General features: G+C 33.9%; 2 protein-coding genes across 2 annotated transcripts; one reads left to right on the top strand and one right to left on the bottom strand.

Moving 5' to 3' along the window:
• Positions 1–344: 344 nt before the first annotated feature.
• Positions 345–18568, bottom strand: Dna2 (DNA replication helicase/nuclease 2). The gene is made up of 4 exons (XM_075299329.1): positions 17921–18568; positions 16748–17863; positions 1965–2370; positions 345–1895 (listed from the first exon to the last, which is right to left on the bottom strand). Exons 1-4 carry the CDS (start codon positions 18458–18460, stop codon positions 520–522), a joined length of 3438 nt encoding a protein of 1145 aa, XP_075155444.1. The 5' UTR covers positions 18461–18568; the 3' UTR covers positions 345–519.
• Positions 18569–22199: 3631 nt separating this feature from the next.
• Positions 22200–23892, top strand: Rad1 (Radiation insensitive 1). The gene is made up of 2 exons (XM_075300636.1): positions 22200–22339; positions 22399–23892. The coding sequence occupies exon 2, from the start codon at positions 22832–22834 to the stop codon at positions 23702–23704; it is 873 nt and encodes a 290-aa protein (XP_075156751.1). The 5' UTR covers positions 22200–22339; positions 22399–22831; the 3' UTR covers positions 23705–23892.
• Positions 23893–27804: the final 3912 nt, after the last annotated feature.

Below are 27804 nucleotides of genomic sequence, written 5' to 3'. Positions count from 1 at the left end.
CGGAGCTTCATGAAAATGGCCGTAAGTCAGTTAAAAACTTATGGATTGTTTTTTAATTTTTAATTAAAAATTTATTTGGATTTTTTTTTTAATTAAACCAAAAAAGTTATTGAAATATAGTATAGTGATCAAAAATAGTTAAGTTTTTAATTAAATAATTATTTTAAATTTTGCAATAAACATCAATTAAAAATTTAATTTGCTCAATTAAAAAATTAATTGAATTTGAAATAATTGGATCAATTAAGTTTGTGATTGAATCAGAAATTTTTTCTGTGTGTAGTAAATACATTTGCCTTGCGTATCACTTGTTTACTTTGCCACCTTTAAATAGTACGGTATGGTATGATTTATGAATTTTATTTTTTAAGATTTTTTTGAATAATTTATTCGAGATGCAATATAAACACTAAAAAAATCTTAAAAATAAAATGGCAGTAATTGAACACTGTATAAAAAAAGTGCAATTACGCAAACCACAATAAAAATGTTGCAATATAAAAAATAAAATCACTATGCTTAAGAACTTTGTATAACCTGGGTTAACTCATCCATAACAGCATCCCAATGGAAACCCATTTTATCTTCTTCCAATTTTATTTTACAAAATCCAGGTATTCGCTGCAATAAAGTCTGGAATGGCGTATATTGCTGAATACAAACAGAATCTCCCACAATAATTAGCTTATGTTTGGATCGTGTTATTGCGACAGTAAGACGGCGTTTATCTTCTAAAATTTCCGCATCTCTGCAACGCTCGGTATTTTTGGAATCGGCAGGACCAGTGCGAGAACATGAATAGATGATGATATCTTTATCTCTACCTTGATACTGATCCACAGTATTGACTTCAACCGTAGAGAAATCAAGAGGATTATTTTGTTTTTCATAAAAATCATGATGCTGTAGCGCGAGTTTACGCAAGAGTTCCACTTGAACTCTATAGGGAGCAATTATACCAATACGATCTGGATCATATTTACTTTCCAATAGAATCTTAACAATATGAAATACAATGGCTGCTTCACAATAGTTCGAGTATCGAGAAAATCGTTTGTTTGTTTTACTTTCTATTTTTGAGATTTCTACCGCTGGAGCATTTAGACCATCTTCATTGAATGTTTTTTCCAATAGAGCACATGTAGTACTGTGCTTAGTTTTGGCATATAGTGAAGATCGTTCTGAACAATCCTGGGTATCTACTAAGAATACCGATTGATCTACATGAGTTTGAAGAACCCGTTGCAACCATTTCTCTTGCGGATTTGTAAGGACTACTGGTAAAGACATATTTGCCATTTTTATGTCATTCGATGCACATAGCAATGATCCCTTGTAGGTTAAGTCATTAGCTAATTTGGTAATGGTTTTATTCATACGATATTGTAAGGTTAATACTGAAGTAGCTGCTTCAGAATCCAAGCGATGGAATAGTGACTCATCGGCTCCTTTCTTTCTAGCTTCGGCTGATTTAACAAGAGGGGGTAATTGCTCAGGATCACCAACCAAAATAAAACGATCACAGAAGAATAGGGGTCTCAGTACCGTGGGCTGCATAACTTGAGTAGCCTCATCCACAATACAAAAATCAAAACGTCGATGTATGAATATGGCATTCGAAGCTCCCAGACATGTAACACCAACTATGCTATAGGAATTATAAAGCTTACTTAGCTCATGCTCTGTATGACAATTGGCAATCAATGTAGACTCGCAAGAATCACGTAGTTGAGGATTGACACGTGTGGCGTTGCCCAAACGTAAAAATGGAACATTGTGCGGCTTCAGACGCAACAAAAGATTATCCACAGCCGAATGAGTATGACTGGTAATTACAATGGATTTACCCATTAGATGAAGTAGACGTATAATGGCCACCAAGGTCTGAGTTTTACCTGTAAATTAGAAAATATCCATAAATTAAAAATGTATATATTTTTATTGTGAATCCTTGAAATTCGAACCTGTTCCCGGTAAACCTTTAATAAGCATAAAAGTTTGTGTTGTCAATGCCTTTAGAACAGCTGATCTTTGTACTGTATTCAACTGCTTTAAGATTTCAGCTCCTTCCTTAGCTACAACTTTGGGTAATACCTTATTAAACTGAGGCGCTTCCAATTCCACAATGATACGTCTTAGACGTCCCGATTGTTCGGTATCATCGAGTAATATACCCAAATTTGTGAAATTGAATACATTACCCGAATTGGACTCGTACTTATCAATAATGAACACATCTGTGGAGTAATTTTGCATAAGATTTCGTTCAATACTAACTGTAATTGACTTTGAATCGATATCGGTTATGGGTCCAGCAGCAATGGCCAATCGTTTGGCTGTAGATATGATCACATATTCACCCAAAGAGAACTGAAATACAAATGGGGTAGTGATGTTAAAAATATTTAAGAAAAAAAGAGATATTATGGTAACTATGGCCTAGGGTTACAAAAGTCGGATTTTCGACTTTTTATAAAAATCCAAGTCGAAGTAGTGATTTTATTGAAAATCGTGTATAATCGAAGTATAATGTTGACTAAAATAGACTAAGCGAAAGTCGAATTTTAATGTGATCTCTTTATGAATAATTACTCATTAAAATTTTTCAAAAATTTAAAAAATGATGCACCTAATATGGGCTAAAAGTGTTTGGTGGTTTAAGACTGTGGTAGACCAGACCAGACCAGCCGCTCAAATTCGTACCTTTCAGTGATAATTGTTACAATTAAAATTTGAATCAGATTAAAAAATAAGATATGATGCACAGTGGGAATAAAGATGATTCGATGATTTCGTCCAAAATCAATTAAATTTTTAATTGTGCCAATTAAAAAAATTATTAAAAGTGCCGAATAAACCAATTAATTTTTTAATCAAGTATATTTTTATTTTCCAATTAATTATGTGATTGATACTATCATTTTCGTAATTGCAGAATTTTCAATTAAAAAATAATTAGATCAATTAATTTCGTGATTGAATCAATAAAAATCTGTGTAATGATAATGGCAACAGAAAATGTTACTAAATACAATAACTGAAGCGTTGAAAAGGTACAAGATCAATTCTGTTCTCGGAGCTCGACCACCGCCCATAGAGAAAGATGCCCCGAGCACGGTTGCCACAGTTGGTAGAATTCCACCAAAATGGTAGATTTTTTACTGTTTGGTAGATTGATAGAATTCTTCATGTTTTGATCGATTTTGCAAAATATTCCTCTCCAACTAAGAGGTACAAAATTTTCTAAATTTTTGACAAAATTCTCTATAAAAATAAAATGTTGGCACAATTTTCTACAAATATAAAATTCTGACAAAATTTTCTATAAAAATAAAATTTTCACAAAATTTTCTATAAAAATAAAATTTTAACAAAATTTTCTATAAAAATGAAATTTTGACAAAATTTTTTATAAAACTAAAATTTTGACAAAATTTTCTATAAAAATAAAATTTTGACAAAATTTTCTATAGAAAAAAAATTTTGACAAAATTTTCTATAAAAATAAAATTTTGACAAAATTTTCTATAAAAATAAAATTTTGACAAAATTTTCTATAAAAATAAAATTTTGACAAAATTTTCTATAGAAATAAAATTTTGACAAAATTTTCTATAGAAATAAAATTTTGACAAAATTTTCTATAGAAATAAAATTTTGAAAAAATTTTCTATAGAAATAAAATTTTGACAAAATTTTCTATAGAAATAAAATTTTGACAAAATTTTCTATAGAAATAAAATTTTGACAAAATTTTCAGTAGAAATAAAATTTTGACAAAATTTTTTATAAAAATAAAATTTTGACAAAATTTTCTATAAAAATAAAATTTTGACAAAATTTTCTATAAAAATAAAATTTTGACAAAATTTTCTATAGAAATAAAATTTTGACAAAATTTTCTATACAAATAAAATTTTGACAAAATTTTCCATAAAAATAAAATTTTGACAAATTTTTCTATGGAAATAAATATTTGACAAAATTTTCTATGAAAATAAAATTTTGACAAAATTTTCTATAAAAAAAATTGACAAAATTTTCTATATTTTATTTTATAATTTTGACTAAATGTTTCTAAAGAAATAAAATTTTTGGCTCCAGTGCCAACCGAGCTCGCGAGGCCGACCAGCCGTCTAAAATCCAACCTTTCTGTGATTGAAAGAAGCGTAGCTGATGTGTGGTCCCACCTGTAACCAAGGGCCACGTGACATTCGTCACCCTGTCACAGAGTTCCTCGATCTGGATACAAGATGATGTAAAAAAAGATGCAAATGGTAGAACCGGTATTTTGGCATAATACCGTCGAATGTATTTCTTTAGCGCATCCGTTTTCCAAAACGACCCAAATAGGGAAATCCATCGCTTCGGCGTGGCGAATTGGGTGCCAAATGAAATGAAGAACAGTACAATACCGAGCTAATGGATTGAATCGACTCTTTTACTAGAATAACGCATCGGCGACCACCTTCCACATCGCTATGGAATAAATGAGCCATGCATTACTGCCCCACCAACCGTTTTCTTCCGAGTTGACCAGATGCGATTTCTTTTTGATTACAAAATTTGAAAAAGTCATTTGTTGGGCACAAATATCAGTCGAATAAGAAGGTCATCGCCGCCACGAGGGAAGTCATTTTTGCAGGTCTGAAAACACATATTTTTTAGAAGAGTTAAATAATATCGAGCATCGCTGGGCCAAGTGTACTAATTTAAAAGAAGACTAAGTCGAAAAATAATTCGCCATTGTTTTATCTTCAGGCCCACTGGTCTCATGTTGTGTCGGATTTATTTCGCATATTCCATTGTTGCCCTGTCTTTATCTGACCAGATTGTGCTGTGTCCCAGTAGTGTTACTTTGTTATTTGGGACCAATAGGAACCCAGCAAATGTCGCTTTATTTCTCATCTGATATCCCTAAATCTCTTGAACATATTTCTGGCGTCAAAACCCCATACTCAGCAGTCATTAATCACCTCTCATCTACGATTATGGGCTATTGCTGGATCTGCCGTTTCTTCCGTTTTGCCCATTATCCACTGATGGTTGGTCATGTTTAGTGTTTACTTCGATTATCTTATGATACTTAGTCTTGATGAAATGATATGGCATCTCTATGCAACACGAATGTTTTTCTTATTATCTACTTTATTTTTTTTTATTCTCATTCTCTCTGTAACTACCATAGTGTTAAGATCGTCGTAAATGCTTTGCATACTTAATAAAACACTTTAAGAAAAACCAAATAGTTTTGTCAGGTTATGGGCCCAGTGTCTAAAATTTGAATTAAATAGAAGGAAATTCGGAAAAATGAGCGCTCCAGTGGTCCAGATTGAAAAATTGGATGAGGCCAACTATGATAGTTGGTCTGTGCAGATGCGAAGTGTTTTAATTCATAGTGGCTATTGGAAAATTACTAACGGTACAATAAAAAGAGAAGGAAATGAAGCTGCAATAGCCAAATGGGAGTCCGATGACGAAAAGGCCTTGGCATCTATATTTTTAAGTGTGAAACCAACGCAATTGGCATATATTAGAAATTGTGTGACATCGCATGAAGCCTGGAAGAAATTGGAAGAAGTGTACATGCCAAGAGGGCCATTGCAGAAAGTGTCTCTGTACAAAAAACTTATCAATTTAAAGATGATGGACGACGGCAATATTGTACAGCATATTAATGAGTTCTCGGAAGTGTTCGAAAAGCTTAAGGAAACTGGTATTGAGATCCAGGAGGAGCTACTCACAATAATGCTTATGTCTAGTCTTCCAAAGGAATTTGATAACTTTGTTGTAGCGATGGAAACACGTGATTTTTTGCCAAGTTTCACTTCGCTCAAGCAAAAGCTGCTAGAAGAGGGAAAGAGACGAAAGGAAAAAATGGAAGACACTTCAACAGAGCACGCATTTTCTGTCAGAAATGTTAAAGCGAATGAGGCCAAAGGAAAATCGGATAAGAAGAACTTTAAAGGGAAGTGTTTCGTGTGCGGCATAGCAGGTCATTTTGCAAACGTATGTGAGAAGAGAATCAATAAGAAGAAGACACAGGCAATGACCATGCTGGCAGTAGCAGAGAGTGCACCGTTACAAATTGAGAAATGGTATGTCGACAGCGGAGCTACGTCGCACATGTGCAGCGACCGTGAATTTTTTACAAGCTTTGAAGAGCATAATGAGAGCATTGCGTTGGCCGGAGACAAACATATAAAGGCTATTGGAAAAGGAAAGGTTTTGCTTGTGAATGGCGATTATGAGATTACTCTTGAAAATGTGCTTTACTCTCCGGAGTTAAAGGGAAATTTTATATCTGTAAGCAAAGCTGTTGACAGAGGCTTAACAGTTTGTTTCGACAAGCAGAGAGCGACAGTAAAGAAATCAGATGGTGATATAGTTTTGCAAGCAGTAAGAAGTGGTAATATGTTTGTTTGCGACGGCGTTAATGAGAAGGCATTTGTGCTCAACAATGATAAGGCAACTTGGCATAACCGATTTGGGCATCTTAATTTCAAGAGCTTGGATGAAATAAGGAATAAAAACATGGCAAGTGGAATCAAGATGAATTCTGAAGATGATATCAATTGCAGAACGTGTATGGTGAGCAAAATTCACGTACTTCCATTTCCACATGAAACACAGAGAAAATCAAGAGAACTGTTGGAGCTAGTTCACACCGACGTATGCGGTCCGTTTAGGGTGTGCTCAATTGGAGGATCCAAATACTTTCTCATTTTCATCGACGATAAGTCAAGAAAAATCTTTGTATACTTTTTGAAGTCTAAATCGGAAGTTTTAGACAAGTTCAAAATTTTTAAAACACAAGTGGAGAAACAAACAGGTTGTAAGGTGAAGGCATTGCGCTCAGACAATGGCCGTGAATATATAAATTCAGAATTCAATGCCTATTTAGAGAGTGAGGGCATTGTTCGTCAACTAACGGTTCCTCACACCCCACAACAAAATGGTGTGGCGGAACGGGCGAACCGTACACTCGTTGAGATGGCCAGGTCCATGATGGTACACGCAAATCTTCCGCCATCATTGTGGGCAGAGGCAATAAATACGGCCGTATACATTCGGAATAGGTGTCCGACTAGATGTCTTCAAAATCAAACTCCATATGAAGCGTGGAGTGGCCAAAGGCCAAATGTACATCATATGAGAACGTTTGGGGCGTGTGCGGTTGCTTTAGATAAATCTAAGAAGAGGTCAAAATTTGACGCCAAAGGTGACCAATACATAATGGTTGGTTACTCTACAAGTGCTAAAGCTTATCGGTTGTACGATGCTAGAAAAAATAAAATAGTGGAGCACAGAGACGTACTTTTTGATGAAAATATAAGCTCAAAGAAATTTCCAAACAATGAACAAACTGATGATTCGACCAAAAATGTTGACTTGATTGTCTTTTTTAACAATGTGTTGCCAAGTCCATCAATGCATAACACTGAAAATAGTAGCACAGGCACAGCAGGTGAGATGAGTGATTTTGAAGGATTTGAAGAGTATGATACAGCCGGCGAGGACGATTCCGGTGAAGATCAGAATATTGTTGATGACACGAGACAAGTCACAGTTGAGCCAGAATTACCGAATATCGCTGTTTTAAAAGGTGAGTGCATTCCACAAACAGTAAAGGAGGCAATATCGGGAGAAGATGGTCCTTGTTGGATGGATGCGATGAGAGATGAGTACCGATCCCTGTGCAAAAATAATACATGGTCGTTGGTGGACCTACCAAATGGTCACTATGCAATACCATGTAAATGGGTATTTGCTTTGAAAAGAGATAAGGGTGGCAAGATCGAAAGATACAAGGCAAGACTTGTAGCCAAAGGCTGCAACCAACGTTACGGCATCGATTTCCATGAGACATTTTCACCAGTAGTACGCTATTCTACGATTCGGCTCTTATTGGCTTTTGCTGTAAAGGAAAAGATGTACCTTCACCAGATAGACATAAGCACAGCCTATTTGAATGGTGATCTTCAGGACGAAATTTATATGCAACAACCGCAAAGCTTCGTGAGCAAAGAGTCACCTAATAAAGTTCTACGTCTCCATAAGGCAATTTATGGGCTAAAACAGAGTGGAAGAGAGTGGAACGCTAAACTTGATGACACTTTGCGTAAGATGGGTTTCACTCCGTGTGAGAACGAGAAGTGCCTTTATATATCGAAAACAGAGGACAAACTTGTTTTGGTCGCTGTTTATGTCGACGATATTATTATTGGAAGTTGCGATAAATTACAAGTCCTTCGGATCAAGGAGGAGCTGTCAAAGGTGTTTGAGGTCACCGATAGAGGACCACTGAACCATTTCTTGGGTATGGAAATAGAGCGCCATGGTGAGACAGGACCTATTAAGCTTAGTCAGAGACAGTATATCCGAGAGGTATTGAGAAACCATGGTCTGGAAAATTGTAAGCCATTGTCTGTTCCACTGGAGGCCGGATTCCAAATAAGCTGTAAAGACGACAGTGAGAAAGTGGATCAGACACAATATCAATCATTAGTTGGTACCTTAATGTATCTGGCAATATCAACACGACCTGATATACTGCATTCCATATCAAAACTGGCCCAGAGAAATTCTGATCCGCGTAAGGAACACCTGACCTATCTCAAGCATATTCTCAGATACCTTGCTGGTACTATAGACCTGAAGTTACACTATGATTGCGACGAATTTAAATTACATGGATATGTAGATGCTGATTGGGCAGGAGATTTAAAAGATAGAAAATCGTACATGGGTTTTATCTTTTTCTTCGGAGATTGTCCAATATCTTGGGAGTCTAGGAAGCAAAAGTCGGTCGCATTGAGTAGCACTGAGGCCGAATATATGGCAGTCTCCGAAGCATCCAAGGAAGCGGTATATTTGAAAATGCTTTTGGCGGAGATGGGCTATATTGATGGTGAACCCACCACATTACACATTGACAACCAAGGCGCACAAAAGTTGGCTGAAAATCCAGTATACCACAAGCGGTCGAAACACATTGACATACGCTTCCATCATATTCGTGACTTGATATATGACAAAAAGGTGAAGTTAACATACTGCCCCAGTGCCGATATGATTGCCGATGTCTTGATCAAGAACTTATCGCGCATTAAACATAATGATTTTGTTACTTCAATGAATCTTAAACCCTAAGTGGACATTTCTTTGGAACATTCTTGTTGAGGAGGAGTGATGAAATGATATGGCATCTCTATGCAACACGAATGTTTTTCTTATTATCTACTTTATTTTTTTTATTCTCATTCTCTCTGTAACTACCATAGTGTTAAGATCGTCGTAAATGCTTTGCATACTTAATAAAACACTTTAAGAAAAACCAAATAGTTTTGTCAAGTCTTGTAGCCAACAAGTCGGCATCGAGTGACAATTATCACTATAGTTATTAACCTTTATTAACCGCAACGCAACGCCAAGGGAAATTGGTGCAAATTGCCACTGACGGACCTATCACAGAACTGATATCGGTGCTCGAATTTTTTTAATAGTAGTAATTTATTGATTTCCGTACTCGCTTGATATTAAAATCTTATTGGATCTACACATTTACTGAAATAATATTATCAAAATAACCTTTTGTTCGACATACTTCAAAAGTTTTTTATTTTGGATGCGATTCGGATGCCCAAAATGGAACAGATTTCTAAGAGTTTGTCCGAAACTGGTACTTGAGGACCTGTCTATGGGGTACTCCTGCTAAATTGTCCCAGGCCGTGTCCTTTGCAATGAGTTCAAGACGTGTCCTAAAGTGTAAATTTACCCCGTCAATGACAAACCAATGTTAAAGTGACCGGTCCCTTCCATACGGTTTGACCAGAACTGGGACTGGTCTATACACACCAGGGACTAGTTCTGTACCGGACCTGTGGTTGATCCATTTCCCGTAGGGTTCTTATGTAGCTCTTTCTCACCTTGATTACTACGTGTTCTCTATGTTTATTTCTTGCCAGACGATTGGCTATTTCGTTTACAGGATAATCGTTGAATGTTCAGTTTGTGACCATACCGTGTTTTAGATAGTCATACGTAGTCATTTCATCCCCTCCCTACCACTAATCTCAAATATCCTACGAAAGAAAACTTCATTCCAAAGAAAAGAAAACAAAGCTTATTAAAAAGTTTAGTATGCTTTTATCATAAACAAAACATAGGATCACCTTAGAAACTAAATATTTTGTCAATAACACAATACCCGTTTGTTCAAATGCCATACAACATTTTTCCATTTTTTCACGCATATCAACCAGACGTATAAATTTTTGGAGGAGATTTTTTTGCTAAAATTTTTACTTATTTCAATGATTTTTATAGTAATAATGGCAAAGTGAAAGTTAAAAAAAGTCTACTCGTGAGGATCGTGAACATAATGTCTGGACATTCGTATGGCGGGAGTCATATTGGTTGAAGAACTGATATATAGGTATCCAAAATGTTTCTATTGATACATAAACACATCTCTAAAACAGAAACACGTATAGACATCAATGAATAAATTAGTGATGATAACGTTGGTGAAGACGAAGAAAGAGTTGTTCAACAATCGATATGAACCAATATCCGCGTTGTAATTAGAGGACTAAAATTTCAACCGATTCAGATGAAATTTGAGGTTTATATTGGGCGATACATGTAATTATGGTCCGATGTGGACGGAGTTTTGTATTAGAGAGCATATACTGACATCACTTACCAAATTTCAACCGAATCGGATGAAATTTGGTCTTCCAAGGTTTATAAGGCGCACGTATAATTATTTCCTCCTCTAAGAGGCTAGGAGGTGCGATCTGGGAATCGGTTTATATGGGGCCTATATAATTAACATATGGACCGTTATGAAACAACTTTTGCGCGTATATCAAAATTTAATCGGATCGGATGAAATTTGCTTTTCTAAGGGGATCCGGACAGGGGACGGTTTATATGGTGGCTATACCAAAAATTGGTCCAATATGGCCGGTACTATGTTCGGTTTTCCAGGAATATATTATTAATAATGTCGACATGAAGCTGAAAGCCATATCTGGTCAAATTTAGATGTCAAATGGTTGGTGCCAGTTTCCTCAATTTCTATTTTTATTATAACTAGAATAAAAGTTTTGTAAAAATTGCACATGGTTTCATCCTATTATTGCCTTCCACAATATGTGAATCACTTGAGGCACAATTATGATTATAGTAATAATTTCTGCATCAATACATACAACATTTTGGATACGTATTTTGTTATATATCAGTTGTTCAATAAATATGACTCCCGCCATACAAATGTCCAGACATTATGTTCACGATCCTCACGAGTAGACTGTTTTTCAACTTTCATTGTCATTATTACTATAAAAACAATTTTATTTAACAATTTTAGTAAAAAAAAAAAGTTCCTCCAAAAATTTATACGTCTGGTTGATATGAGTGAAAAAATGGAAAAAAGTTGTATGGCATTTGAATCAACGGGTGTTGTGTTATTGACAAAATATTACAAAATATTTAGTTTCTAAGGTGATCCTATGTTTTGTTTATGCTCAAAGCATACTAAACTTTTTAATAAATCTTGTTTTCTTTTCTTTGGAATGCAGTTTTCGTAGGATATTTGTGATTAGTGGGTGAAATGGTGGTGGTGAAATGACTATGCCCATGACTATCGGAAACACGGTATGGTCACAAACTGTACAATCAACGATTATCCTGATCGCTGTAAACGAAATAGCCAATCGTGTGGCGATAGGAGTCATGGAGAGCGAACACGTAGTCATCAAGGTGAGAAAGAGCTACATAAGAATTTTGCGTTGCGTTCAACAGAAATCAACTAGAGGTTAATAACTATAGAGATAATTGTCACTCGATACGACTTGTTGGCTATAAGATTGAATATAATGAGATAATGGAAGTAAACAGTAAACATGACCAACCATCAGAGGATGATGGGCAAAACGGAAGAAACGGCAGATTCTGCAATAGCCCATAATTGTAGATGAGTGGTGATAATGACCGCTGAGTATGGGGTTTTGACGCCAGAAATATGTTATAGGGATTTAGGGATAGCATATGGGAAATAGGCCGACATTTGCTGGGTTCCTATTGGTCCAAGATAACAAAGTAACACTACTGGGACACAGGACTACCTCGCCAGATAAAGACAGGGTAACAATGACATATGCGAAATGAATCCGCCCCAACATAAGACCAGTGTGCGTGAAGATAAACCAATGGCAAATTATTTTTCAACTTAGTCTTCTTTTAAATTAATACACTTGGCCCAGTGATGCTCGATCTTGTTTAAAATATGAGTTTTCGCATCTGGTCAACTCGGAAGAAAACGGTTGGTGGGACAGTAATGCATGGCCCAATTAGTCCTTAGCGATGTGGAAGGTGGTCGCCGATGCGTAATTCTTGTAAAATAGTCTAGTCGATCCACTAGTTCGGCATTCTACAGCTCTCCAATTCATTTGGCTTCCAATTCGCCACATGCATTTATTTATTTATTTATTTTTATTTTCATCATGTGATTTGAAGCCACATAGCGGCCAATTTATATAAACTACAACGGACTACTATGAATAAAGTACAATTCAAGTTATGACAAAAAAAATCTTGTTTTACAGTGACTTAGTGCCGCCATGAACCATATGAGCCACTCACCCACACAAAAATACCACTCAGCCACACCAAAATGCATTTTTATGTGGTTGAGTGGCTCATATTTTTATAATTTAATATCTGATTTGTATTTATTCACTCAATTGCTTATAACTTTGTCATTTTTCGGTCGATTTTCTTCTAGTTGGTCTTATTTCTTACGTAAATAAAATTTCAAAAAAGGTCCCTTAGGACCAACGGATGACTCAACCGTCGGAGGGCTAAATCACATCACAATCACAAGTAAGGAAAGTCTAAAGTCGGGCGTGGCCGACTATATTATACCCTGCACAAAGTGGTGCAGGGTATAAATTTTTTTTCTAAATTTTCGATACCATGTCACATCCGTCAAATGTGTTGGGTGCTATATATAAAGGTTTGTCCCAAATACATACATTTAAATATCACTCGATTTGGACAGAATTTGATAGACTTTTACAAAATCTATACACTCAAAATTTAAGTTGGCTAATGCCAAAAATGTTGGTATTTTGACCATTTTTGTCGAAATCAGAAAAACATATATATGGGAGCTATATTTAAATCTGAACCGATGTCAACCAAATATGGCTACAATGCTAATTCTACTCCCTGTGCAAAATTTCAACTAAATCGGAGTTAACAAGTAAGGAAAGTCTAAAGTCGGGCGGGGCCGACTATATTATACCCTTCACCACTTTGTAAGTCCACATTTTTGATACCATATCAAATCCGTCCAATGTGTTGGATGCTATATGAATCCATCCATATTCTGTATATCTGAGCAGATCTGTACAGAGTTCTGCAATACTTATAGATTTTACATTTAAGTCGGCCAATGCGCTGAGGTGGAATACAATGTTAGTAAAAAATAGGGAAAACATTTAAATATGAACCAATTTTGAGGCAATTTCGCAAAAGTGTATTTATGATTTATCGGGCGATAGATGTGTAATAGAGTAATAGGAAAATTTGAGTCATTTTGATAAGTTTTCGACTTAGCAGTGGCGATTTGATAAGGAAAATGTAGGTATTTCGGTCAGATTTCCCTAAATAGGAAAAACATATATATGGAATCTATATCGAAATCTGAACCGATTGCAATCAAATTTCACATGCACAGTTACTATGTTGAATCTACTCCCTGTGCAAAATTTCACGTAAATCGGATAACAACTTTGACCTCTGCGGTCATATGACGGAAAAACGGGCGAAAGATATATATGGGAGCTATATAAAAATCTGAACTGATTTCAACCAAAATAAACACGCATAACCTTAGTTCTACTGCCTGTGCAAAGTTTCAAGTTCAATTCTACTCCCTCTGCAAAATTTCACGTAAATCAGAGTAGCACTTTTGCCTCTGTGGGCATATTAGACCAAATCGGGCGAATGATATATATGGGAGCTATATCTAAATCTGAACCGACTTCAACTAAATTTTGCACAATTAACGATACTATAAAACGTACTCCTTGTGCAAAATTTCAAGCAACTCAGGGCAAAACTCTGCCTTTTGAGGCCATATAAATCCAAATCGGACGAAAGATATATATGGGAGCTATATCTAAATCGGAACCGATTTTAACCAAATTAAGCACACTTAACGATACTATTAAACGTACTTGTTGTGCAAAATTTGAAGCAAATCAGGTCAAAACACTGGCTTTTGGGGTCATATAAGTCCAAATCGGTCGAAAGATATAGATGAGAGCTATATCTAAATCTGAACCGATTTCAACTAAATTTGGCACAGTTAACGATACTATTAAACATACTCCTTGTACAAAATTTTAATCAAATCAGGGCAAAACTCTGGCTTTTGAAGCCATATAAGTCAAAATCGGAGGAAAAATATATAGGGGAGCTATATCTAAATCTGAACCGATTTCAACTAAATTTGGCACAATGAACGATACCATTAAACGTACTCGTTGTGCAAAATTTGAAGCAAATCAGGGCAAAACTCTCGCTTTGGGGCCATATAAGTCCAAATCGGACGAAAGATATATATGGGAGCTATATATAAATCTGAAGCGATTTAGCTGATATTTGGCAGTTTTTACGGGACTAACAAAACATTCAGACGTACAAAATTTGAAGAACGTCGGTTCATAAATAGGTGAATTATGATCAAATCGGTGATAACTATATATGGCAGCTATATCTAAATCTGAACCGATTTTTTCCAAAACCAATAGCGATTGTCTCTGTCCCAAGAAACGGCCCTCTGCCAAATTTGAGGACGATCGGACTTAAATTGCGAGCTGTACTTTGTGCACAAAATTACATATACAGACAGACGGACAGACAGACAGACGGACATCGATATATCGACTCAGAATTTAATTCTAAGCCGATCGGTATACTAAAAGATGGATCTATGACCACTATTTCTTGGCGTTACATACAAATGCACAAACTTATTATACCCTGTACCACAGTAGTGGTGAAGGGTATAAAAATTGGCCTCTGTGGTCATATCAGTGTAAATCGGGCGAAAGCTATATATGGGAGATATATCCAAATCTGAACGGATTTCAACCAAATTTGGCACGCATAGTTACAATGCTAATTCTACTCCCTATGCAAAATTTCAACTAAATCGGAGCAAAAAATTGGTCCCTGTGGGCAAATGAGTGTAAATCGGGCGAAAGCTATATATGGGAGCTTTATCTAAATCTGAACCGATTTGGCTGATATTTTGTAAGTTTTTCGAGACTCATAAAATATTCGGATGTACGGAATTTGAGGAAGATCGGTTGATATACACGCCAATTATGACCAGATCGGTGAAAAATATATATGGCAGCTATATCTACATCTGAACTGATTTTTTCCAAAATCAATAGGGATCGTCTTTGAACCGAAAACCAAATTTTAGGACAATCGGTCTAAAACTGCGAGCTGTACTTTGCACACACAAATACATCAATAGACAGACGGACATCGCTAAATCGACTCAGAATTTAATTCTAAGCCGATCCGTATACTAAAAGGTTGGTCTATGATTACTCCTTCTTGGCGTTACATACAAATGCACAAACTTATTATACCCTGTACCACAGTAGTGGTGAAGGGTATAACAAGGTGTCGCCTTAGTAACCAAATATTTTGTCAATAACACACCACCTGTTGGTTCAAATGCCATAAAACATTTTTCCATTTGTTCACTCATTTCGACCAGACGTAAACATTTTTGGATTTTTTTTACTAAAATTGTTCATTATTTGGGATGATTTTAAGAGTATAGTCAATAGTGCTATTCGTGAGAATTGTGAACATGATATGTCGAGACTGGATATGCCTATGGCGCGAGCCATAATAAAATAGATTTCTAAAAAATTGTTGGTTAAAATCCATTTTGACAAAATTGTGGAGCTGGTCATAAAATTGTCTAGAGCTTAAATCAAAATATTAGTTAATGTGTAAGAAGCAAATGAAGACAATATCAATCAAATACATTTAAATGATGGTATTCGGCTCATTTGAGATACATATCTTGTTAATGGATGCTAGATGCGTATCTCATCAGATATTGCTTCAAGCCTCAAGACGATAGTCGGTATTCATTTGATGTAATTTTTTTGTTATGATTATCGTCCATTGACTGTGATAGATCTTTTAAGCTGTGTCCAATTCCATGAACGATGTAACTAGGATTAGCTGTATCCAGAGAGGTCTGGTGGCAACTCATTAGGTTTGACAAAATTACGGTTGACAATGCCAACGAATAGGTAGTGTGTGCCATTTAGACCTTGATTAGAGATATGATACAAATCTGTAATTGCCTAATCCGTAGGTCACGATTTTCACGCGCTGTTTTGATAGATCTGTGTGAACGGGCGAATATAGATCATTGTGCGATCCTAACTAGTTGTTTTGTCTGGATTTTAGTCATCTGCTAAGTTAATCGATTTAAGGATTTTTACAACAAAAAAAAACTAAGTCTTTAAGAAAAATCGCTGTAAAATCCATAAATGAAAAAACCTCTACCTACGACATTTAAATTGGGATTTTAGGGTTTTGGATTACAAAAGAAGAGTAGAAATACATGGAAAAAAGAAAAACCAAAGCAAATTGTTTGTGGGCCTTAATTACACACAATTCTACTTACCCCATACAACATTAAATCCATCTCTGTCTCTTGACTTGTAGAACCATTCTGTGTGTGGCGCTTTATTACAAATCTATGTTCATAACGAGATTCATGCTTGGCAATTGCTTTGCCCTCATTGGCAATCTGTAAGCCACATATGGCTCGGCCCATTTGTTCACGTTCATCGGGTGTGTGACACCATAAAGCTCTTTGAAAGTTTGATTTTCTAGCTTCTTTTTCTTCCATCATTAGCAAGTGACACCATTTGATGAAATATTCATAATCTTTGGAAGTTAAATGTTTAAGACATTCCTCGGACATTTTTCGTATGGGATGATTTGATCTTAACTCTAGTGAAGGATCGGTTTTTGCAAAACTACAACACAATGAAGCATATTCACATTTTGCACAGGCAGTGGGATGTGAGATGGGTTCGGGTAATTCAAATGGCTGTATGAATTTCTCGTTGTCTAATTTCAAATCGTCCGGAAGATCCGAAACATTAAGGAATTTAGTTAGATAATGACTGATTTCATTACGCAAAGTTATCAAATCACGTTGTTCATTACGGCTACTGGGAATTTCTCTTAGAAAGCCTTCGCGTAAATATAACAACAAACCCGAATGGGTAGGCTTTCCCAAAGCATTTAACATCATTTGATATAATATCAATTGGCCTTTATGTTCCATGGAGAATGTGGCCCGTCCCGTCTTTAATTCCAAAGGTAAAACTTTCTCTTGCTTTTCAGTGAACTTGGTAATGGCTCCTTTCTTTTCTCTTGGCTGTATTTTAACCGAAACATCGATCTTTCCTTTTATACCCAGTTGTGGGATCCAAAGGTTCTCTTCTATGTCTCGTACCTCAGAAATCCGTCCACTAAAATTATCTTTTTCAATGGGGAAAGTATTTTCCCTCTCATCGATGTACTGCTGGACAAATCGATGGATGTTTTTAACGAACTGCATTACTTCCAATGTCGTATCTTCTCGTGTCAATTGACTGCTGTAAAGCATAAATGCAGTATCTTGAGTATTAAGCAAATTCGTTGCCTCTTTTTCAATATCCTTTAATTCTTTAATGCCTTTCTCGAGTGTGATTTGTAGCAACTCATGCACCAGAGAACCTATAACCATCTAATAACGAATATAGTTACACGAAACCTTCAAAAATACTCTCTTTGAGACACTTACCACCTTGTTCGTTGGATCAATACCTTTGAAACGATCTTGGAGTACTGCTTTTCGTCGGCAAAATAAAGAACCCACAACTGTGGTGCCTGAAATCAACCAATCCGGATTCACTACACAGAAACCCTGGTCTTTATCCACCTTGTACGCCTTAAGCTCTTTATCAAATTCAGCTTTTATCGAAACGATATCATCAACCGAAATGCGTGTATGACACCAAGGTCCCTGTAGAAAACATTTTGCTTCAGTTTCATCTCCATTCTCCGCTTTCTCCAAACCGATCACTTTCAATATCAAAGCAAATGTTTTCTTTTCTCTTTCCACCTCGGCCACTCGGCATCTTTGCCAAACTCCTAGATCCAATCCAGCCCTTTTGATTTCCTTTTCTGCCGCCTCAAATGCTTCCAAATCAAAGTCATCCTCTTGATCGAATAGGAAATCATAATTTTCCTCCATTGGACAATCGGTCTTGTCCAATTTTACCTTTTTGGCTAAATTTTCGGAATCTGTTGAATCAGATATTGATCTTTTCACTGTGCTCATATTGATATTTATTATGTGGACGGCATTGATGACAGTAAACGGATAAGGACTGGTTAAATGAAGATTTCTTTAAACTAAAAACATTTTTCCCGCAAATTTTGTTTATTCTTTTACAATTCTTCAACAGATGTTCAACTAAATCAATCACAATAGAGTGTAGTATAAATAGAGATGCCAATACGTATGAAATGTATAGACGTCTAGGATTATCGTGCATGTCCTTGGTAATGAGACGATCAGTTTATATTACACCCAGAGAAATGGTTGGTTGCAATTCGATAATTACAATGAGGAAATGATGTCAGTAACTTATTTTTTGTTACAAGAACAATGTTTTGATTATTTTCCCCATTATACATTCAACACTACCATAAAAAAGTTCACAGGATCAAAACGAAATTCCCATAACCATTCAATTGGTTACAATAACCAATGCCGATAAATTTGGTTTTATGCTGCATAAAATTGTTGAGATAACTACCAGCATAGTGAGACCTACATCATGGGAATCAACAAATGGTTGGTACAACCAAAAGTTGAGTATACTAATAGACTTAGTTCAATTATAGGACGGGCGTAAGGTAGTTGTTGCAACAAATAAATATTTATATCAACATCGACATGGTAAATGGTATGACGCTACAAAATTTGCAAAACGGGGAACAGCATTTACTTGATAATAGTCAGCAATACATTGAATAAAGTTTATCACATAGAAAAGAAGTTGCCTTCAGGTAAGTATCGCACCGATTTATAAAAAAGAAATTTTACAAAAGTTTCCATAAAAATTGCAGGCTTCATACACCAACAAACACAAATACTTATTACGGCAAGCGAGCTTTTTTATTGTATTAAGAATACAGGAAGAGTCTAAGTCGATCTGTATTTATATCTAGAGGCTTAAGGAAGAAATTTCTGGCAAGTATATATTGAATTAGGTTCTGTAGTTTGACCACATAATTGCAACCTAATAACCATCTGTCATTGGTATACAAACATTACCTATAAAAAATTGTAAATTGTCATGTAAATTGATCTCACATATATGTAGATCAAAAGCCTTTGTTGTTAGCACCTTTTGTATTTATTTTCGTAGTTTATTAAGATTGTAAATCTTGTAATAAATTAATAAAATCTCAATATAATATACCCTTTCAAAGAAAATCGAGGGCGGTTGCACCAACAAGCAAAACAATTAATATGAAATTGCGACAACCAATGCAAAGTTGATCCAACATACTACCATGTAGCAAGGCATATTAAAGAGGTAAAGTCATGCAATCAGGTGACTAATATCGACATTCATCTTGTCAAAGGCTTTGTTTACGTTTAGTAGGTTTGTTTACATTCTTTGTGTACATAAATATTACAATACAACCAAAGACAATAAACTCTAGGAAGATAGGAAATTGGCTACTGAGGAGATCAAACCATTTACCGTGTTAGTTTCATACTCGAACCAAACGCGTATACGACAAGTATTGACATAGCATTAAAATGCAAATAAAAATAAATTAAGTGCACGAAATAAATTTCCATAAAGGGGAAAATGTAATTTTTTTGTTATAGCCTAAAATTTAACATTGTTTTATTAAGAAAATTAAGTTTTTCATTTAAAAAATAAAAACGAAAAATAAATAAAAAAAATTACAAACATGTATGGAACTAACATGGTAAATGCAACATTTGGTATGACGCAAGCCAATTTCCTATCTTCCTCAAGTTTATTGTCTTTGAATACAACAACACTACACATACAAAAAATGTCAACTTAAGTGACCTGCCATTTTAGTTTGACTTTCTAAATATCATGGGGTGTACACACGTTTGCTCGTGACTTTACCTTTAATTAATATGCCTTGACCATGTAGTTACAATTTCCAAATGTTAGTTGTGCTGACAGATATCATTAGGACTGTTTTCTTTTTGCACAAGGCATATCAAAGAGGTAAAGTCATGCAATCAGGTGACTAATATGTTGTATCCAGTGCAAAAAGCAAGGCATATTAATTAAAGGTGAAGTCACGAGCAAACGTGTGTACACCCCATGATATTTAGAAAGTCAAACTAAAATGGCAGGTCACTTAAGTTGACATTTTTTGTATGTGTAGTGTTGTTGTATTGTGTATGTACACAAAGAATGTAAACAAACCTACTAAACGTAAACAAAGCCTTTGACAAGATGAATGTCGATATTAGTCACCTGATTGCATGACTTTACCTCTTTAATATGCCTTGAAGTAATTCAAAGTGGTATAGTGTCATAAATAATCGCAGCAGTAAATATTTATTACTAATTGGAGCATTTCATACATCAAAAATGCAAGATTTCACATCTTTTCTGTGATTGTTTTTAAACAGCTGATGACAGTGTTGCATATTTTTGGAGATGTCCTGGATAAACGAGTACTCTGTTTTCTTTTAGTCCTTCACGGCTTAGGGTATCCAGTGCTAAAAGAAAACAGCCCTATTGATAGTTGATGGAACCACCTGCTTTCGGTTGGCAAATAATTCGGTTGAGGCAACGAATTTGTTTTCTGGGTGCACTGACTCGTTTTCCTTATTCGTTTTTCCAAAACATTTCACCATTCACACCGAATTGAGACGGTTGCCATGGAAACTCCAAATTTCCATTTATTCTAAATTCAAATATACTCACCGTTTGTTCAAATAATCCTGCTGGCATTTCAAAGTTCCATTTCATCATCATCGCTACCACAGACTCGCAAGTGACACTACAACAATCGCCAACGGTGATGGGGAAAGCGAATCAAAAAGTACGAAATGTAGATGAAAGTATTTTACCATCACTAGTTTTTATTTTTATATTTTGTGAAACACCAATAATAACGAAAATGAAGTGCTGAAAACATAGTTATTTAGCTAAAAATTATGAAAGGTATATTGGTGAAAATTTTTCGACTTTCCAAATGGAATAAAGTGATAGTTTTCAGATATTTTTCCAGACACGCTGCCTCCATAGAGAATAAAAGCACACTGACTGATAGACGCTGAAACATGTAATGCAAAAAAATTATGTTAAATGTGATGTGATAGTCGTATAAATGTTATAACATTTATACAAATGTATATATTTGCAAGAATTTATAAATATTTAATCAAATGAATAAACATCTAAACAATCGTGTGTTAGTTGACTATTGTAGTTGTAGATTCGTAGTTGTAGATTCGTTTACAATTATCTTAAAATGTACTTTTTCTGATAATTTGAAGGGGCTCTTATTGACGTCATTCTAAATTTATCTAAAAAGGCACCTAATAATTGCACTCATGCGAAACTTTTTTGTAGTAACTTGACGTGGTACAACTTCTCAATAGTAACGTCACTTTTCCGACGAGTTTTGGATATCGTATACGACTGTTTTCGACGTGATTGGGATTCTCAGAAGCGCCGTCAAATTCAAAAAATGTTGGCAGGGATATCTTACCGCTAATGCATTGTTCATATATGTAAGTTTATCCAAACGATAATGCCCGTCTCCAACTTTTCGAGACATAGGCCTAATATTGGCCCCGCTATTAGTTATGTTCGACGACATAATCGTTATGTTATCGCCGTTTATCCGTAGTGTTTGACCACACTGTAAGATTCTTTATAAACACATACATTTCATCCGGTTGGTCTGAACGGTGCATAATATCAAATATGATTAAATGCAAAATAGTTTGTCTGACCGACCCATAAGAAGCTGCTATTGTGTTTAGAGCCTGCAATTCAGATTGATTGTGAATGATATAAAATATGACAAAAGTAAACATAAATAAAAACAATGTCAAATAAAAGAGCGGCTATTTTACCTTCGCTATTGGAACAAGTTTTCGAAAAATATTCTAATGCTAATATTAAAGACAATTTAGGTAAGCTTTTAAGGATTATACAAATTGCTCCATATGCTAATCATATATGTGCATTTTAGGAGACTTCTTTGTGGAATTGGACACACTTTTAAGCTCACGTGTAGTTAAAAATGCTTTGCAGTTATTGGACTACTGTAATATAACAATTTATCATAATCAATCGAAGACCAAGCAAATCGCCGAGATAAATGAGACTTCATCCAAGATAGTTCGCTTATTTACACACGTGAATTACTGCTCTTGTAAATTTTTCCAAGAACAAGTTTTAGGTTCTCTATGCCTAAATGTATCACCATATGTATGTGAACATATTTTAGCATTACGTTTAGCCCAACTGCTTAAAAGTGACAAACTACGTTTCGAGGAATTGCCCTTTAGTAAATTAAAAATTTTATTTTCAATTTTTTTGCCGGAAAATGAGAATTCAAGTGATTGAGTAGAATATTTTCCTTGACATTATATATACGCAACTCTAAATATCTTGTACATCTGATGCAACATTCCAAATTGCTATACGAGAAAGGAATTTTACGCAATTTGAAGATGTTGACACAATCTCAATATTCCAATTTCAAATTTGTAGCACGTCTTGACCAGATAAAAACTTTTACTGCTGGTATTAAGTCGCTGACTTTCTCGGAATATGGATCGTTTATGGTCAATGAGGATGGTTTTACATGCACTGTTGAACAAGGCAAATGTATACAAGCCTCCCTTTTTATGATGCCAGCGTGTTTTTCTGAATTCTATGTAGACGGTGTAGTACATTTTAATGTTAACATGAATGTGCTCAATGAATGTTTAAGCATATTTGCGGGCATCGATTGCAGCATAAAAATGCTCTATAAAGGTCCAGAGGCTCCACTCGTTATTGTGTTAGAACCCCAAGATGAGAGCGACATAAGTACGGAGTGCTCTATAAAGACCTCCATACAAGAAGAACCTATGGAGTATTCATTGGATGACAATAGTTCAAGTTTAAATGTCATTTTTATAAGGGGTCCTGATTTAGCAAATATATTTCAAGAGTTCGATAAATCCACCGAAGAATTGGAAATTACCATTTCGCCACGAACACCACATTTCAAAATTGACACTTTGGGTGTAATGCAATCCGAGTCAAGCATTGAAGTGGCTAAAACCAGCGATATGATTTTAATGTTCAATTGCCGCGAGACCACAAAAGCTCGCTATAAATCGTCATTAATGCGTATGACTCAAAAGGCCTTGTCTGTGTCAAGTAAGGTTGCGATAAAAACTGATCTTAGTGGTCTAATGGAAATGCATTTTATGCTACAAGATTCCAGCCAAGCAGAAGTTTATATACAATTTTTCATAACACCATTGGCTGATATTGAATTGTGATTTTATGGGGATCAAACTTTTGTCTATTCTAATAGTGTTTGTAATATTGCATAAATGCAATGATTCTAAGCCAAAATTTTGCTTTAATAAACCGTTTTTATTAAGTAAAGGGTTATTTTTAAAGTTAGTGTAAGCCATTCTTATAATACAAGAAATGAATAATAAAAACAAAAATATTTTATATACTATTTTTGAGTAGATTGGTAGAATTATTGATGTTTTGGTAAATTTTACATTTTATTCCTCTCCAACTAAGACGTACTACACAAATTTTCTATAGAAATAAAATTTTGACAAAATTTTCTACAGAAATAAAATGTTGACAAAATTTTTTATAGAAATAAAATTTTGGCAAACTTTTCTATAGAAATAAAATTTTGACAAAATTTTCTATTGAAATAAAATTTTGACAAAATTTTCTATAGAATTAAAATTTTGACAAAATTGTCTAGAAATGAACAATATTTTCTACATAAATAAAATTTTGACAACAATTTTTATGGAAATAAAATTTTCTATAGAATTAAAATTTTGACAAAATTCTCTATAGAAATAAAATTTTGACAAAATTTTCTATAGAAATAAAATTTTGACAAAATTGTTTATAGAAATAAAATTTTGACAAAATTGTCTATAGAAATAAAATTTTGACAAAATTGTCTATAGAAATAAAATTTTGACAAAATTTTCTATAGAAATAAAATTTTGTATAGAAATAACATTTTAACACAATTTTCTATAGAAATAACATTTCGACAAAATTTTCTACAACGATAAAATTTTCTACAGAAATAAAATTTTTCATTCGATTTGTTTTGTTATTGTTGGTTTCTTTCTTTAATCATTGTTGTTGTTTTTGATTTCAGCTTAAAACCATGTATTGACTAAACTGCAAGTGTAGCTTAACCAACAGAGGAAAAGAATATTTGTCAAATTTATTTGGACAAAGCCCTATAGACTGCAAGATGGTTGGATGGACGCACGTTTCGGAATTACCACATTCCTCATCAGCATCCTCTACTTGCAGTAAAACTATCGACCAATTATCAGAATAAATTCAGGCAGTTAAATAAACCCAAGGTGAACCACACTTGAACCTTCCGAAAAAAGGTTAATGATAGCCGGCTTATGCCGAAATAAATTCATACAAACATTTATCTTTTCCTTTGCCACAAAAGCCACAAAAGCTCGCTATAAATCGTCATTAATGCGTATGACTCAAAAGGCCTTGTCCGTGTCAAGTAAGGTTGCGATAAAAACTGATCTTAGTGGTCTAATGGAAATGCATTTTATGCTACAAGATTCCAGCCAAGCAGAAGTTTATATACAATTTTTCATAACACCATTGGCTGATATTGAATTGTGATTTTATGGGGATCAAACTTTTGTCTATTCTAATAGTATTTGTAATATTGCATAAATGCAATGATTCTAAGCCAAAATTTTGCTTTAATAAACCGTTTTTATTAAGTAAAGGGTTATTTTTAGAGTTAATGTAAGCCATTCAATTAATACAAGAAATAAATAAAAAAAAAAATATTTTATATATTATTTTTGAGTAGATTGGTAGAATTCTTGATGTTTTGGTAAATTTTGCATTTTATTCCTCTCCAACTAAGACGTACTACACAAATTTTCTATAGAAATAAAATTTTGACAAAATTTTCTATTGAAATAAAATTTTGAGAAAATTTTCTATTGAAATAAAATTTTCTATAGAATTCAAATTTTGACAAAATTCTCTATAGAAATAAAACGTTGACAAAATTTTTTATAGAAATAAAATTTTGGCAAAATTTTCTATAGAAATAAAATTTTGGCAAAATTTTCTATAGAAATAAAATTTTGACAAAATTCTCTATAGAAATAAAATTTTGACAAAATTTTCTATTGAAATAAAATTTTCTATAGAATTAAAATTTTGACAAAATTTTCTATAGAAATAAAATTTTGACAAAATTGTCTATAGAAATAAAATTTTGACAAAATTGTCTATAGAAATAAAATTTTGACAAAATTGTCTATAGAAATAAAATTTTGACAAAATTTTCTTTAGAAATAACATTTTGACAAAATTTTCTATAGAAATAACATTTCGACAAAATTTTCTACAGCGATAAAATTTTCTACAGAAATAAAATTTTTCATTCGATTTGTTTTGTTATTGTTGGTTTCTTTCTTTAATCATTGTTGTTGTTTTTGATTTCAGCTTAGAACCATGCATTGACTAAACTACAAGTGTAGCTTAACCAACAGAGGAAAATAATGTTTGTCAATTTTATTTGGGCAAAGTCCTATAGGACGCAAGATGGTTGGATGGACGCACGTTTCGGAATTACCACATTCATCAACATCCTCTACTTGCAGCAAAACTGTCAACCAATTATCAGAATAAATTCAGGCAGTTAAATAAACCCAAGGTGAACCACACTTGAACCTTCCGAAAAAAGGTTAATGATAGCCGGCTTATGCCGAAATAAATTCATACAAACATTTATCTTTTCCTTTGCCACCATCAAATCATCGATTTGAGTGCAGTTAGCTGAGAGAAATGTTTGTATGAATTTATTTCGGCATAAGCCGGCTATCATAAACCTTTTTTCGGAAGGTTCAAGTGTGGTTCACCTTGGGTTTATTGAACTGCCTGAATTTATTCTGATAATTGGTTGATAGTTTTGCTGCAAGTAGAGAATAGAAATAAAATTTTGTATAGAAATAGCATTTTGACAAAATTTTCTATAGAAATGACATTTCGACAACATTTTCTACAGCGATAAAATTTTGATAAAATTTTCTACAGAAATAAAAAATTGACGAAAATTTCTATAGAAATAAAATTTTGACAAAATTTTCTATAAAAATAATATTTTGACAAAATTTTCTATAGAAATAAAATTTTTACAAAATTGTGTATAGAAATAAAATTTTGACAAAATTGTCTATAGAAATAAAATGTTGACAAAATTTTCTATAGAAATAAAAATTTTTTGACTAAATAGAAATAACATTTCGACAAAATTTTTTACAGCGATAAAATTTTCTACAGAAATAAAATTTTGACAAAATGTTCTATGCAAAATAAAATTTTGACAAAATTTTCTATAGAAATAAAAATTTTGTGACAAAATAACATACCCTTTTCACAAAATATGTCAAAATATTGAAATAAATTTCATAGAAAAAAAGGAATAAACAAAGGCTTTGAAGAACATGGACATGTGAAAATAACTTAAAAAATTGTTTCCCCTTGCGTTTGCGGTAATTATTTGAACATACGTTGCATATATGTGAATTTAGGGTAAATGGGAATTTCGAGATTCCATGGCAACCGTCAAACTAAAACATCTCAACTCGGTATGAACGGTGAAATGTTTTGGAAAAACGAATGAGGAAAACGAGCCAGTGGGAACATAGTATAACGATTTCAATTGATTTATAACGTATTTCATATAAAACCGTTAAAAGTTGTATAAAAAAGTTAGAAATTGTACGCTGCATATATTCGCTTGCGCTTATCGACAGCGATGTGTTCAATCATTCACAATGGTCGACCATTGTTATTTATATCATGAATGGCATAAATTCACATACCATGAACACAGTGTTGCCAACTTGGTGCTTTTAGCACCAAATTTAGTGCTTTTTGATTTCTAAAAAGCACCAAATTGCATTTTTAGTGCCTTTTCAAAAAAAGCACCAACTTGGTGCTTTCTGGCATTTTCATTTAGTGCTTTTGGTGTTTTTTTTTTATTTTGAACAGTATTAAGTTTAATTGATACAAAAATTTTGACTAGACTTTCAAGAGCCGAAGAAACTCAAATTTATTGCCAAATATAGAATTTGATTGTTATGAAGTTGGTATTGATTATTTTTTAATTAATATTGTTATTTAGGGTATTCTGTAGGAAAGTAGAGCGATGAGTGTCGAATTTTTGAATTTGGTAAAGATGTCATTTAAAACGTTTGTATAAAATTCTCAAAAGCACGCACAACTGAAATAAGCAATAGACTCCTTCCATATATTAATATTTTGAAAGTTGAAAAACATCACTGATCAAAATGAATTGGACGAAAGCATTAAAACTGATCAAGGTGTATAC

The sequence above is a fragment of the Haematobia irritans genome, chromosome 3 (genome assembly GCF_050003625.1).
Source record: "Haematobia irritans isolate KBUSLIRL chromosome 3, ASM5000362v1, whole genome shotgun sequence".
In the NCBI taxonomy this organism is placed as follows: Eukaryota; Metazoa; Arthropoda; class Insecta; order Diptera; family Muscidae; genus Haematobia; species Haematobia irritans.
This window is presented reverse-complemented; position numbering and strand designations above follow the sequence as displayed.

Coding starts and splice junctions, on each gene's coding strand:
- Dna2 (XM_075299329.1), bottom strand. CDS start 18,460: ATGAGCACAGTGAAAAGATCAATATCTGATTCAACAGATTCCGAAAAT. Junction 17,864..17,920: donor TTGATCCAACGAACAAGGTG/GTAAGTGTCTCA, acceptor ATTCGTTATTAG/ATGGTTATAGGTTCTCTGGT. Junction 2,371..16,747: donor TGGATTTAATGTTGTATGGG/GTAAGTAGAATT, acceptor TTTGTATTTCAG/TTCTCTTTGGGTGAATATGT.
- Rad1 (XM_075300636.1), top strand. CDS start 22,832: ATGCAACATTCCAAATTGCTATACGAGAAAGGAATTTTACGCAATTTG.